Source organism: Malania oleifera, chromosome 9 (assembly GCF_029873635.1).
Source record: "Malania oleifera isolate guangnan ecotype guangnan chromosome 9, ASM2987363v1, whole genome shotgun sequence".
Classification (NCBI taxonomy): Eukaryota; Viridiplantae; Streptophyta; class Magnoliopsida; order Santalales; family Ximeniaceae; genus Malania; species Malania oleifera.
Window position 1 is genome coordinate 52,387,045 of NC_080425.1, and position 13,120 is coordinate 52,400,164.

At 33.0% G+C, this 13,120-nt stretch overlaps 1 protein-coding gene across 3 annotated transcripts in view; it reads left to right on the forward strand.

The window, feature by feature from the left end:
* Positions 1 to 316: 316 nt before the first annotated feature.
* Positions 317 to 13,120, forward strand: part of LOC131163744 (disease resistance protein At4g27190-like) — a 52,181-nt gene continuing 39,377 nt past the window's right edge. Inside the window, exons 1-5 of one of the 3 annotated variants that reach the window (XM_058120450.1) lie at positions 317 to 489; positions 600 to 909; positions 1,059 to 1,170; positions 1,447 to 1,504; positions 10,607 to 10,748. In XM_058120450.1, coding sequence (XP_057976433.1) covers positions 609 to 909; positions 1,059 to 1,170; positions 1,447 to 1,504; positions 10,607 to 10,748 — 613 coding nt within the window. In that variant the 5' untranslated portion in view covers positions 317 to 489; positions 600 to 608. The other 2 variants (XM_058120449.1, XM_058120451.1) reach the window with 2 other exon arrangements.

A 13,120-nucleotide genomic window follows, 5' to 3' on the forward strand; every position in this document is an offset into this window, starting at 1 on the left:
AGAATTTATTACGTAGAAGATTTATTTTCTGGTTTATCATTTTTTTAAAAAATATATTAAAAGAATTTATTTTCATATCTATTACACAGAAATATTTATTTCCTGATTTATCATTTTTTAAAAAAATATATTAAATAATATTTTTTTTAAAAATAAAATTTTCAAAATAACACGTGACAAATCTCGCTACTTGAATAAATCTTACTTGAGGATTATTTCGGAAATTATTTTCTCATATTATTAAATATATTTAAAAGAAAAAAAGAAAAACAAATTGGGAAAAAACTCAGAAGATCGGTTGAGGTGCTGCAATCACATTTGTGTGCGACTGTTCCTCGTCTTGCTGTCTCGCACTTGCCGTGTGCTAGTGGAAGACGCTTAAAAAACAAACATGTGCTTGGACTGCCGACGAGTTGGACCGGCAGGTGAACTTGAAGTTGACTGTCAGACAGATGTGAAACGGCATGTGGTTGGAAAATTGGGGATGAGGTGAAGTTGATTTTTTTTTTTGGTTATATAATCATTCTCGTAATTAATGAGTTTTATTAACTTGTTCACATACAAATTAAGCAATTAAATTGTGCAAGTGGAAATTGCAGGGGAGAGCAATGCTGACTGCGGATGCCGAGATCCATGAAGAAGAAGAAGAAGAAGAAGAAAAATCCAAACAAGAAGAAATCAATCCCCTCTTAGTGCATGCATTCAATATACATGATGATGGCTACGGTTGGCGATGCTATGGCAAAAGTGAAAATCTTCGGGGAAAGGGATGTAGCCATTACAGGTGTTCATTTTTGCCTAAATGCCGAGCAAAAAAGCGATTAGTACACTTGCTTAATGGGAGGACTTTAATTATTTACCAGGGTGAGCATGATCATTCTAATGGATCTTCAACAGATGCTACACAAGGTAAGAGTATATTAAAATGAAAGTAGATGGATTTTTTTTTTTTTTTTTTCTTTTATTCTAATGTTGAGTAGCACTGCGCTGACAATTTGATGAACTACAAGTCAATTGCTTCATTTGTAACTAATTATTCGCTGCCTTTGGAATATCAGAAGACAATTCTTTGGACGATGGTGAAGTTTCTGATGTTGAAAAGGCAGAAACAAAGCCACAGCACGATGTTGATGACGCCTTTGATGGGGAGAGTGCAGAATTGAAGCAACAGTACGTTGAAACACAGCCTGTCTGATTATTATTATTATTTTTTTAAATAAAAAAGTTGTCCTCTATTCTTTTGCTTTCCTTTTGTGTCTGTACGGCAGTCTTTTAATTAATTATGTTCCCTCATGCTGGGGAGCTAATCTTGGTTCAGTTATCTCCCCTGCCAAAGAACAATTAAATACCCACCAGAGGAAAAAATAATTGTATAAAATCTGTGGTGCATGTGATTTGATATGTTAATGAAATATAATATCTATTTTTTCTTCTTCTGTTGGCTAGAGAAAATGAGGGAGGGACAACGCATGGTGCAGGCAACGCAGAGATGAGAATCAAAAGAGTAAGCAAGCTTGATGATGATGGATATAACTACTGGTGAATGTGTGATGGAGCTTTTATAGATGTAGGTTTATACTGACACTTTGGAAGGCTGAAGTGTCGAGTTTTTTCCGATTTTATCCTTTTTTTTTTTTTAAATATATTAAAGAATATCTTTTCTGGGAAAATATTTCCGAAAATAATTCTGACGTATAAATCTCGTTACTACAAGTAGAGAGATTTGTTACGTGTCATTTCCATAAAAAAAAATACTATTTAATATATTTTTTAAAAAAATAATAAATCAGGAAATAAATTATTCTGCGTAATAAATTAGGAAATAAATTCTTTTAATATATTTTTTAAAAAAAATAATAAATCGAGAAATAAATTCTTATACATAATAAATCGATTTATTATTATTATAATAATAAATGATAAATTTATTTCCCGATTTATCATTTTTTTAAAAAAATATATTAAAATAATTTGTTGCATAATAAATTTGAAATTTGAACTTTATGTAAATTACCAATTTTAATTGTAGCTAAAATTAATATATATATATATATATATATATATTGACACAAAAAAAAAAATACTTCAATATTTATTTTAAGAAAACATTTACGTCTCTCCCCTTTTTATATTTATTATTTTAAGAAATAATAATAAAAAGTTATGAAAATTTATTCAAATTTTAAAATACAAAATCATTTATAAAATTATTATGTACTATATATATATATATATATATATATATATATTACACTATTTTAAAATTTTATAAAATATTCATATAATTATATGTAATTCTTACCTTGTATGCATTGCTTTGATTCTTTAATTTTTTTTTAAAAAAAAATCTCAAAAGTTGATAATTTAATTGAATTAAAATATCCCCTAATTTTTTTATTTTTTATTTTGCATAATTTTAATATGTATGGGTCTTTCAGAACATTTCAAGTGACGCCAAACCACCTAATTAATCTCAACAATTAAAATTTAAAGTATGGTATCATTTTTATTTTTTTATATTCATTTTTGTACAATGAAGAAGCAGTTTATCACAAAAAAATCTGGTATTGAAGAAAATATTAAAGTAATTTTTTTGTTGTGTCAATATATATATATATATATATGTATATTAATTTCAGGTACAATTAAAATTGGTAATTTAAATAAAATTCAAAATTTAAATTTATTATGCAATAAATTCTTTTAATATATTTTTTAATAAAATGATAAATCGGGGAATTTTAACAAAATAAGAGTTAGAAATTTTAAAAATAGTAAAAAATATTTATTACCTTTTCTATATAAATTTTAAAAAATAAAGAACGTCATTTTTAATTATTTAAAGAATAAAAATAGAACTATTTCTACAAGAAAATAGTGTCAAATTTTTTATACTATTAATTTATTTTAGAAAAAAATTCTAAAAAAATGCAAATTTAGCTATTTTTTAAATATTTTTTTAAACTAAAAATAAATATTTTCCATAACTAAATAGACCATTAATTTTTTTTTTTAAAGTCTTCATGATATTTATTTTTACATTTAACTGGTGATTAGAAAGTCATATATGATGACAATTTTTATATTTTGAGGAATATAAAATTTTAAAAAATGTGACATTCTTATCTTTATGCTCACATGTGACAATGCTTACAAAATATGAAAATTTTAATTTCATACAACTCATGAGAATCTTATGTAGAAATTTTATTTTTGTTATGAACCAAATAGAGAAATGGGTATCTTGTATACATTTTCTATATTTAAATCTAGTGAACAAAACAATACTTTTAAGTAAAAAAAAAATTTCAAAAATATATTAAATAGAAAAAATAGATATAATTAAAGAGGAATTTTTTTTTTTTCAAAAATTTATTGTTCCAAAAGTAATAAGAGAAAGAATTAAATTTTGTATTATTTCCCGATTTATTACGCAGGAGATTTATTTCCCGACTTATCATTTTTTTAAAATATATATTAAAAGAATTTATTTCCCTATTTATTATGCAGGAGAATTTATTTCCTGATTTATCATTTTTTTTAAATATATATATATTAAATAATATTTTTTTGGAGAATTTATTTTCTGATTTATCATTTTTTTTTAAATATATATATATTAAATAATATTTTTTTGAAAAAAAAATTCCCAAAATGACACGTGACTTAAATCTCACTACTTCAAGTAGCGAGATTACGTTAGGATTATTCTGAGAATTATTTTCCCCAGAGAGGTATTATTAAATATATTTTTTTTTTTAAATGACAAATGGGAAAAAAACTCTTGAAGTGTCAATGTTCGACACCTGCTCAACACTTTTCCACATGTTTTCGGCTCATGTCAGAAATTAATTAATTTATTTTTATTGTTGGACATGGCTGAGAAACTTCTACACATGTCAACACTTATTACACCGAAATGCTGTGTTTATTGCCCCCTTTAATAAAATCCAAAAATAAAATTGAGAAGTTGAGAGTGCCCCTTTTAGTTGTGAAAAACATTTTTCATTTTTTATTTTTCAATAGGTAGAAAATAAAGACTTTGTTAAAATGTGCTAAACAAATTTTTATTTTTTATTTCTAGATTTCACAATAATCACAAAAAAGACAACTGTTTTTCTAATTTTTCAAAATTTACATTAGGTAATATTTAGAATGATGGGTTTTGGGGCTTGAAATTGGATTTTGTGGATTTAGAAGAAACTTTATACATAATTCACACAAACTAAAGTCTAAGATCCGAATTATATGCTCTCATGCACAAAGTAAGAGTTAGAAATTTAGAAAAATAATACTAAGACGTTTTCCAACTTTTTTTTTTTATATAAATTTGGAAAAATGGAAAACAAAGTGGCATTTTGTAATTATTTTAAAAATTAGAAATGAAAAATATAGCTATTTTCTATTGAGTTATGACATATATTCAGAAGCATTTATCCACTTGAAGTCTTTTATAGGTGGGAGGGCTTTTGAGCCCCTGTGTGCAAAATATCTCTATCCATTTAAACCCAGTCTAGTGGGGGTTGCATTTGGAGGGTTTCGTTCCCTGTAGCATGGTACAATATGTTTAAGTCAAAGCTTAATGTAATCATATTGTCATATGAGGACTTGTTGGGGTTTCTCTCTTGATTTCTTTTTTCATTTTGTTGTGTGTATGTATAATTTTAGGCCTCAATTTCACAACAATTGGTATTAGAGCACCGAGTTTGTGCTAAGGTTTTCTAGGGTTTGCATCTTGATCGTAGCAAGGATGGGTGAGGTGAAGACCTGGTTTGACAAATTTGATGGTAAGGGAAACTTCTGCCTATGGTGTAGTAACCAATCTATTGGTTTAACAAAAGGTTTATAGGGCTCTGACAAAAGAGAAACTAGAGAAGATGGATGAATATGATTGGACGGAACTAGAAACATATCACCATCAGTATTATCTAATATTTTTTGACACATTCTGTTGTATTCAATATGATGAAGGAGAAAATTGCTAAAGGATTTATGGACGAAATTGGAGAGCCTATATATGTGGTAGAGCAATACTAACAAATTGTTTTTCAAAAATTCTTATGAATCAGTTCAATTCTAATGTACAATCTTCTCTTCCTTCTTCATTTGAACTTGATTACGACACTACTTTAAGGGAAATCCACTCTAAGATATGAGGAGGTTTCTGGGGTTCTCAGGTCAAATGAGGCTACAAGGAAACTCAACAAAGAGGGACATGAATTAGAGGATTTAGTTGCCAAGGCTAGTGTAAACAAAAGGGGCACTATATGTGGGATTATCCTCTTTGGAAAAAGGAAGACCAGAAAGCTCTCCAAGTGGTGGCAAATTGTTTAGATCATGAAGAGCTCTTGTTGGTTGCTTCAGGTAACAATTCTTTCAGAACACTTGGACTAGGGATTCTAATTGCTCTTTTCATTATTGTTCATATAGGGAGTGGTGTGATACAAAGAATGTGATAGTGGGTCAGTAGTTCTTGGAGACGATAATCCTTGTCCTGTAATTGACCTTGGTACTATGAAAGTTAAAATGTTTGATGGCATAGTTAGAATATTACAAAATGTTAGACATGTTTCAAAATTGAAGAACTTGTTAAATATTTGATGGTATAGTTAGAATATTACAAAATGTTAGACGTGTTCCAGAATTGAAGAACTTGTTTTCTTTAGGTTACTTAGAAAAGATTTTGCATGAACTTTCAGCAACTTTAGCAAGTGGAATTCTAGAGGTGTCAAAGGATTTCATGGTTATTATCATGGGTAAACGAGTCAATAACGATATGTATTGACTATTAGGTAGTACAATTGTAGATAGTGCAGCAGCTGCTTTGTTAGATACCGACACAGTTAACACTACACTTTAGCATATGCATATGGGACATATGAATGAGTGGGCTATGATGGAACTCATAAGAGGAAATTGTTGAAAAAGTTGAAGGCGTGCAGAGTTGATTTTTGCAAGTATTGCATTCTGGGCAAACAACGCAAAGTAAAATTTAAGTTATCTTCCCAAAAGAGTAGAGACACTTTAGATTACGTTCATAGTGATGTTTAGGGGCCTACAAGAGTATCGGCTGGGAAAAGAACTTAATATTTCGTTTGTTTCATCAATGATTACTCTAGGAAGCTTTGGTTTGTTTCATGAAGGAACAGTTAGAGGTATTCTCTAAATTCAACTAGTGGAAGGTAGAGGTTAAGATGCATATAGGAAAGTTAGTGAAGTGTCTTAGGTCAGATAATGGGTTGGAGTACAAGTCTAATGAGTTTATGAACTTTTGTAGGTTTGAGGGAATTATCTGACATTTTTAATTTGTTGGGCTCCACATCAAAATGGGGTGGCTGAAAAGGTTAACAAGACCCCCTTGAGAAGGCGAGGAGCATGAGAATACATGTAGAATTGCCTAAGATGCTTTGGGCATATATAGTTAGCATGACTTGTTATATTACTAATAGTCCACCTTTTATGACAAGAGGTTGACTACTCTACCTTGAAAATCTTCAGTTGTCTAGCATACGCTCGCATAGGCTTGAGTACTATTTGGTGAAAACCAAGTTAATTGATCGAACAAAAAATGTTTGATTGAATCGGCTCAGTAATGATTCAATTTGGTTGGTTTGGTTTGGAATTTCAAAAAATTTGGTTTTTGATTATTGGTTCAGGTAAAGGTATTTTTTTGGGTTTACCAAATTAATTAACCAAATATATATACAAATACATATTTTTAATATATATGTAATTTGTGTGTTTGAAACTTTGAATATTAAACATAAGAGGTAAAAATCCTCACAACCCTAAGCTCCCACCCCCTTCGATCGTACTACCAATTCAAAATCCTAACTCCCTAATTCCTTCCTCCTTTGGTTGCCCTAGTCCTCCACCTCCATTGCTTGTTGCTGCTCTAGCTCAATTGTCATCCCTAGTCGCTATGCTCTATTGCTACTCCTCTAGTCCTTTGGCTCACCCCCCATTCCTCTTCCACCTTTGTCGCTGACTCGCCATTGCTAGTTGATAGTTGCCATGCTCGGCTTATTCCATTGTATTTTGATGAATCTGATCACATGCAACATTGTTCTTTTCTTTTCTCTTTCTCTTTCAACCCCATATATATATATATATATATATATATATATATATATATTTAAAAATAGGGGTATTTGTTTACACTTTTACTCTTCCTAGATTCTTGCACGGTATTAGTGAAATTTTCTAGGAAAGGGGAGCTTTAGCAGGAATGGGGAACTTCGGTTAACAATAGTAATTGACTATCAAAATTGATTAACTTCGGTTAACCAAAATTCACTGAGGTTAATTGACTATCAATATCGGTTAACTTCGGTTAACCGAAATTCACTAAAGTAATTTCGATCGGGCAAGGGTTCGGTTATACCCGCTAGTTCAATTTGTTTGGTTAGGGTCTATGGTTAACCCAAATTTTGTAGTGAATTCAATTAACTTACCAAATTCACCATATTGATCAATTGTACAGCCCTACACTTACATTCGTAGTAAGCTTCCATCCAAGCTAAACCCTAAATGTAAGAGGTGCATTTTCATTGGCTATGACAAAGGGGTTAAAGGTTTCAAGTTGTGGGATCTTGTTGATAAGAAGGTATTTATGAGTAGAGATGTGGTGTTTGATGAGACATCCATGTTGAAGGAAAAAGAAGATGGACAAAGAAGTAATGTTGACAAGAAGGGACAAGGGGTGTAGGTGGAGCTTGGTAGACTACAAGATCAACAACTAAATGTGCTTTCAATTGAACAACATGATTAGCGAGTAAATGAATATAATGTAGCTACAAACGTGACGCATTACCCGTGCACTGCAAAGATATGATTTTAAGGGTATGATCTTTTTTGCTCTAGTTAGTGGTAGTGGAGATTTATATTCTTTCCAAGATGCAATTTTAGGTCTAAAGAAAAATAGGTGGATGAAAGATATAATGGAAGAGGCAGAGTCTTTGCATAAAAATTAAACTTGAGAGTTGGTGGAACTCGCTAAGGGAAGGAAAGTAGTGGAATGCAAATGGGTGTTTAGGAAGGAAAATGATATTGAAGAAAGAGGCGATAAAAATACTATAAATAAAAGAGAGACAAGATATAAAATGTGAATGAATGCTTTCTTTTTTGCCATTTTTTTCATCCGTGAATTGTTAATGAACTCGCATCCTTCGTTGACTCTATGCAATCTCGAGGCTAGACTAGTGACGAAAGGGTACTCTCAACAGGAAAGGATAAACTATCATTAGGTACTAGCTGTCTGACATACTTCCATTAAGGTTTTACTATTCATGGCAGCTCATCTTGAATTGAAGTTAGAGCAATTGGATGTTAAAATAACATTTCTTCAAGGTGACTTAGAGGAACAAATTTATATGGAGACAAAAGGTTTCAAGGAATTTGGGAAGGAGAATTATGTTTATAAAGAAATCATTATATGGTCTAAAGCAATCACCAAGGCAGTGGTACAAACACTTTGATTCATACATAGTAAGTATCTGATATACCTACTGTGAGTATGATTGTTGTGTTTATTTTCAGAAATCTATCTAGTGGTTTATTCATCTTTATTTTATTATATGTTGAAGATATGTTGATTGCTGCAAAGAATATCTATGATGTCAATAGTTTGAAATCCTTATTGAGTGAGGAATTTGAGATGTAAGATCTTAGTGCTACAAAGAAGATCCTTGGATGGAAATGCAGAGAGACGGGAAATATTGGAAGCTTTGGGCCTCTCAAAAGGCTTACATAGAGAAAGTATTAGAGAGATTTAGCATGATCGATGCTAAGCTAGTGTCTACTCTATTGGAAAATTATTTCAAACTATCTTTAACACAATGTCCACAATCAAAGGAGAATGTGGAGGAGATGTCAAGGGTACCATATGCCAATGCAGTGGGTTGCTTAATGTATGCCATAGCTTGTACTTGTTCAGATCTTGCACATGCAGTTAGTTTGGTAAGTTCATGGAAAACCCAAGAAGGAGCATTTGAGTGCATAGAAGTGGATCGTCATGTACTTGAAAGGCATTGTAGATGTTGACATTAAGTTTGGTACAAGAAAAAATTTAGTTTTAGTACGAGGATTCATTAATGGAGATTATGCCAAAGATTTGGATCAGAGGATGTCTACCACAAGTTATGTATACACTATGGCAAATAGGCCTATTTGTTGGAAATCCATGTTATAATCAGTTGTTACATTATCTACCATCGAGGATGGCAATGACAAATGTTGCAAAGAAGGCTATGTGGTTGAAGGGATTAGTAATTGAACTTGGCATAGAGCAACAAACTATTCATTTGCGTTGTGATAATCAAAGTGCCATTCTCTTAGCAATAAATTAAGACTATTATGTCAAAACAAAGTATACTGCGGTTAGATATCAAAAAATACGAAAGTTGATTAGTACTAATGCGATTTAGTTGGTTAAGTTGGCTACACAAGAAAATGTAGTTGATTTGTTGATGAAAGTTGTTGCTAAGGAGAATTTCTTACATTGCTTGAACTTTATATTGTTAGTTTCTAAATCAGTGATGTGCAGCTTTAGCAAAGCTACAAGTTTTAAATAAGGGGGGTGAATATTCACTAAGGCGGAGATTGTTGAGTTATGGCTCATATTTATAAGGGTTTAACCACTTGAAGTTTGTTGCAAGTGGGAGGCTTAGCACGAAGGGTGAGGGTGCCTAAAGGGCCCTTGAGAGTTGAAACTTGAAGGCATTTTCATGAGATAGTGAAAATTGCACAGGGCTCTGTGGACATAAGCACACTATCAAACCATGTAATTTATTGTGTTCTTCTCTTTTAATTTTGCTCTATGTGTGTGCATAATCTTAGTGTGTGATTTTATAACAATTTCCACAAGCAAATAGTACCAAAACTGTTTATTATTATTCATTTGTTCCACACAAATGTAGTTTGAATGAAAAAGAAAAAATAGCTAACCTTTTTTTTTTTTTTTTTTTTTTTAAAAAAAAATTAAATGAAAAATGAAAATTATTTTCCAAAACTAAACGACTCGTGAAAGACTTAAGAGTCAAAAGGTTCTTCAACATTGGAATGGTCTTCAACATTGAAATGGCTGAACTTTGGGGTCCTATGCCACTGTGCCAACCTTGTATAGCACCATCGGCTCTCCCAAACCTTAGAAATTCACCCCTCCTTCCCTAAAGCCATCGACAATTTGTCATTTTGTTAGTGTCTATGTTAATAAAAGAATTCTTGATGAGCCATGGCCATTGTCCACCATCAGCCATGCCTTTGAGTTGTTTTTTGTTGTTGGGCAAATACTATATAATATAAATGCATTTTTGGTTTGTAGGTTTGGGATGGAATCGGAGGGAATGGAATCAAATTTATCACTTGATTTATTATGCTCTTCATTCGAATTTTCTTTCCATTTCTTTCGTACCTCAGTCCATTCTGCAAACCAAACATGAGGTGATATAGTTGATTGTATAAGTATAATTTCAAATGGTGTAGATAATTTTGCATAAATGATGCATATATTTCATTTTAAATCGAAATAACGGCAATATCTGTCAGCATTGGTGCTTTTTAGAGATTTCCCAACTTTTGGGCAATTAAAGAACTAAAAAACTCACAGGGTGGAACTCTTGCTCTGTACAATTTTCTACGCAATCATCCTAACAATCCTCAACCCAAGTGCAAAAGAAAGCTGGAGAAGCGTCCCAAATCATCATCTCAAAATTTTAGTGTGATCACAAGCATTGATGCTGATTTAGAAGGTGAAGTTTCGCAACCAATTTACAGCAAATTAATTGCTTTTTAAATTATCTTGAAGGAGCATTCTGGATCTGCTCCATATATGTTATCATTTGCCATTAAATTGTCTTTGTTCTTTTCATTTAAAATCCTTTTTCCTATATGTGGCCGATCAAAATTATGGATTTTTGTGGTGAGAAAGTTGGTGTGGAGAATTAAATCTAAAGCATTTGGGAGATTGCATAAGAAAAGCTTCTGGTTGTATTTAATTCTTGTCCCATTATAAAGGCTTGTGCGGCTAAATTACAAGGGCCAGGCAGCTAGCTATTATAGAACCAATATAAAATGGTACTGCCATCAAATTTCTGGTCTAGTTGAAGTCATTGCTTGGCAGTTTAGCAAAAACATCAGATGTCTGAAGATGGAGCTTTTGGGGCCTGTGCATGCTATTTTTACTTAGTTCTGTAAATAATTTCATGTTACTGCAGTATCTACGCTAGTTGATGTCGATTGTTCTTTATTGATAACTATAAGCAACTCAAATAAATTCTTGTGTATTATGGTTGGTTTTCTTGTATAATTTTTCTCATTATTTTCTTCCCTATTTTAAAAACCTAAATTCAGCACTTTCTTATCATCAAACTATGATTTTTTGCAAAACTAGGAAAATATCAGTTACTATGCTAGATACCCAATGTAGAGGCAGCATCAAGGATCTGCAGTCTTGGGAGAGATCAGATAAATTAAGAGGAAAGGGGGGGGGTGCTGTGTGGTGGAGGAGAGAGGAGATACAATGGGGAACTCCTGTTCCGATCTCAAATTCAAATTGAACAATAACTGCTAACAACATGTTACAAGAAAGCCTCGTCACATGAAATTACACATATACCCGTAAAATACATTGCATTACAAACATACTATCAAGCTACACGACTCAGCTACCCTCACAGAGGACTTTTCACAAACAGCTGGTGTGCAGGAATCTGGAAGCTCCAAATCTGTTATTCCTTTTTCTGTTTTTATACAAACACCTGTAACAATTTTATTTTGTTTTCATATTCCCTTTTTCTGTATAACTATCTGTACATCTTTCAATGAGAAAGCAGAGAACTATTTTCAGCCATTCTGTATTCCAACATGGTATCAGAGCATTCGACTAACAGTCCAGCAGATCCTCAGCAATGGCAGCAAACCAGTCTTCTTCCATTCTTTCTCACTCGTCTGCTGCTTCTTCCTTCTCTCACATAGTAACTACAAAGCTCTCCGCTGACAACTCTCTCTTGTGGAAGGTTCAAATCTCTGCCTACCTACGTGGGCAAGATCTCTTCTCCTTCCTCGATGGCTCTTCCACTTCTCCATCAGAATTTCTTCCCGATTCCTTCCAGTCGAACCCAAAACCCAACCCTGATTTTCATTCCTGGAGGCGTACTGACCAACTGGTTCTCAATATCCCTCTTCTCTTCCCTTTTGGACTCCATTCTCGGTCAGGTACTCTCCTCCACCACTGCTCACCAGCTATGGACATCCCTCTCGTCCATGTTCTGTTGGGGAATAAACCGACCTGGAGTAATAATCATGCACGAAGAAAAAAAAATAGAAACACACACAATGAACACCGGATTTACGTGGTTCGGTCTAAACTGACCTACGTCCACGGGAGCACACCACTGCACTATAATCTGGGAGAAAAATAATACACGGAGGAGCCACTGCTCAACTCTCTCTCACTATCACACCTCTCTGCTCTCTGCACTCTGCACTCTGCAATACACACACTCTCACAACTCTCTGCTGCACACACCACGTTACACACTCACACCCACACACATATATATATACAAGAGGGGGGAGCAATATTCAAATATGGTGGCTTACAATTTCAACAAAGCCTGCAGAGCAGGTGGCCGTCCATCTCCAGTGTCAAAGATGGTGGCTGGTTTTGGTGCGGCTGTCTGCGGCTCCACACCTGCAGAATTCAACAATCTCCCACTTGGAGGCGGAGACAGCATCTCAACCAGTGTATATGCAAATGTTGTGCTCATGTATGTCTTCAATCATGAAGACCAACTGAAGTTGAGCATAACTTCAGTTTCTCTGTAGTTACCACCTTTGTCAACATGTCAGCTGGATTTCTGCTGCCTTGAATCTTTTCAAGTGCCAGTACTCCATCCTCTAATAGAGATCTGATGAAATGATAACGCAATCCGATATGTTTGGTTCTGGAATGAAATGCTGAGTTCTTTGCCAGATGTATCGCACTCTGACTGTCGCTGTACAAAACATTCCTCTCCTGCTTCAACCCAAGCTCTGTCAACAAACCCTGAAGCCAAATCATCTCTTTGCTAGCTTCTGTCACTGCTACGTACTCAGCTTCTGTAGTGGATAGGGCAACAAT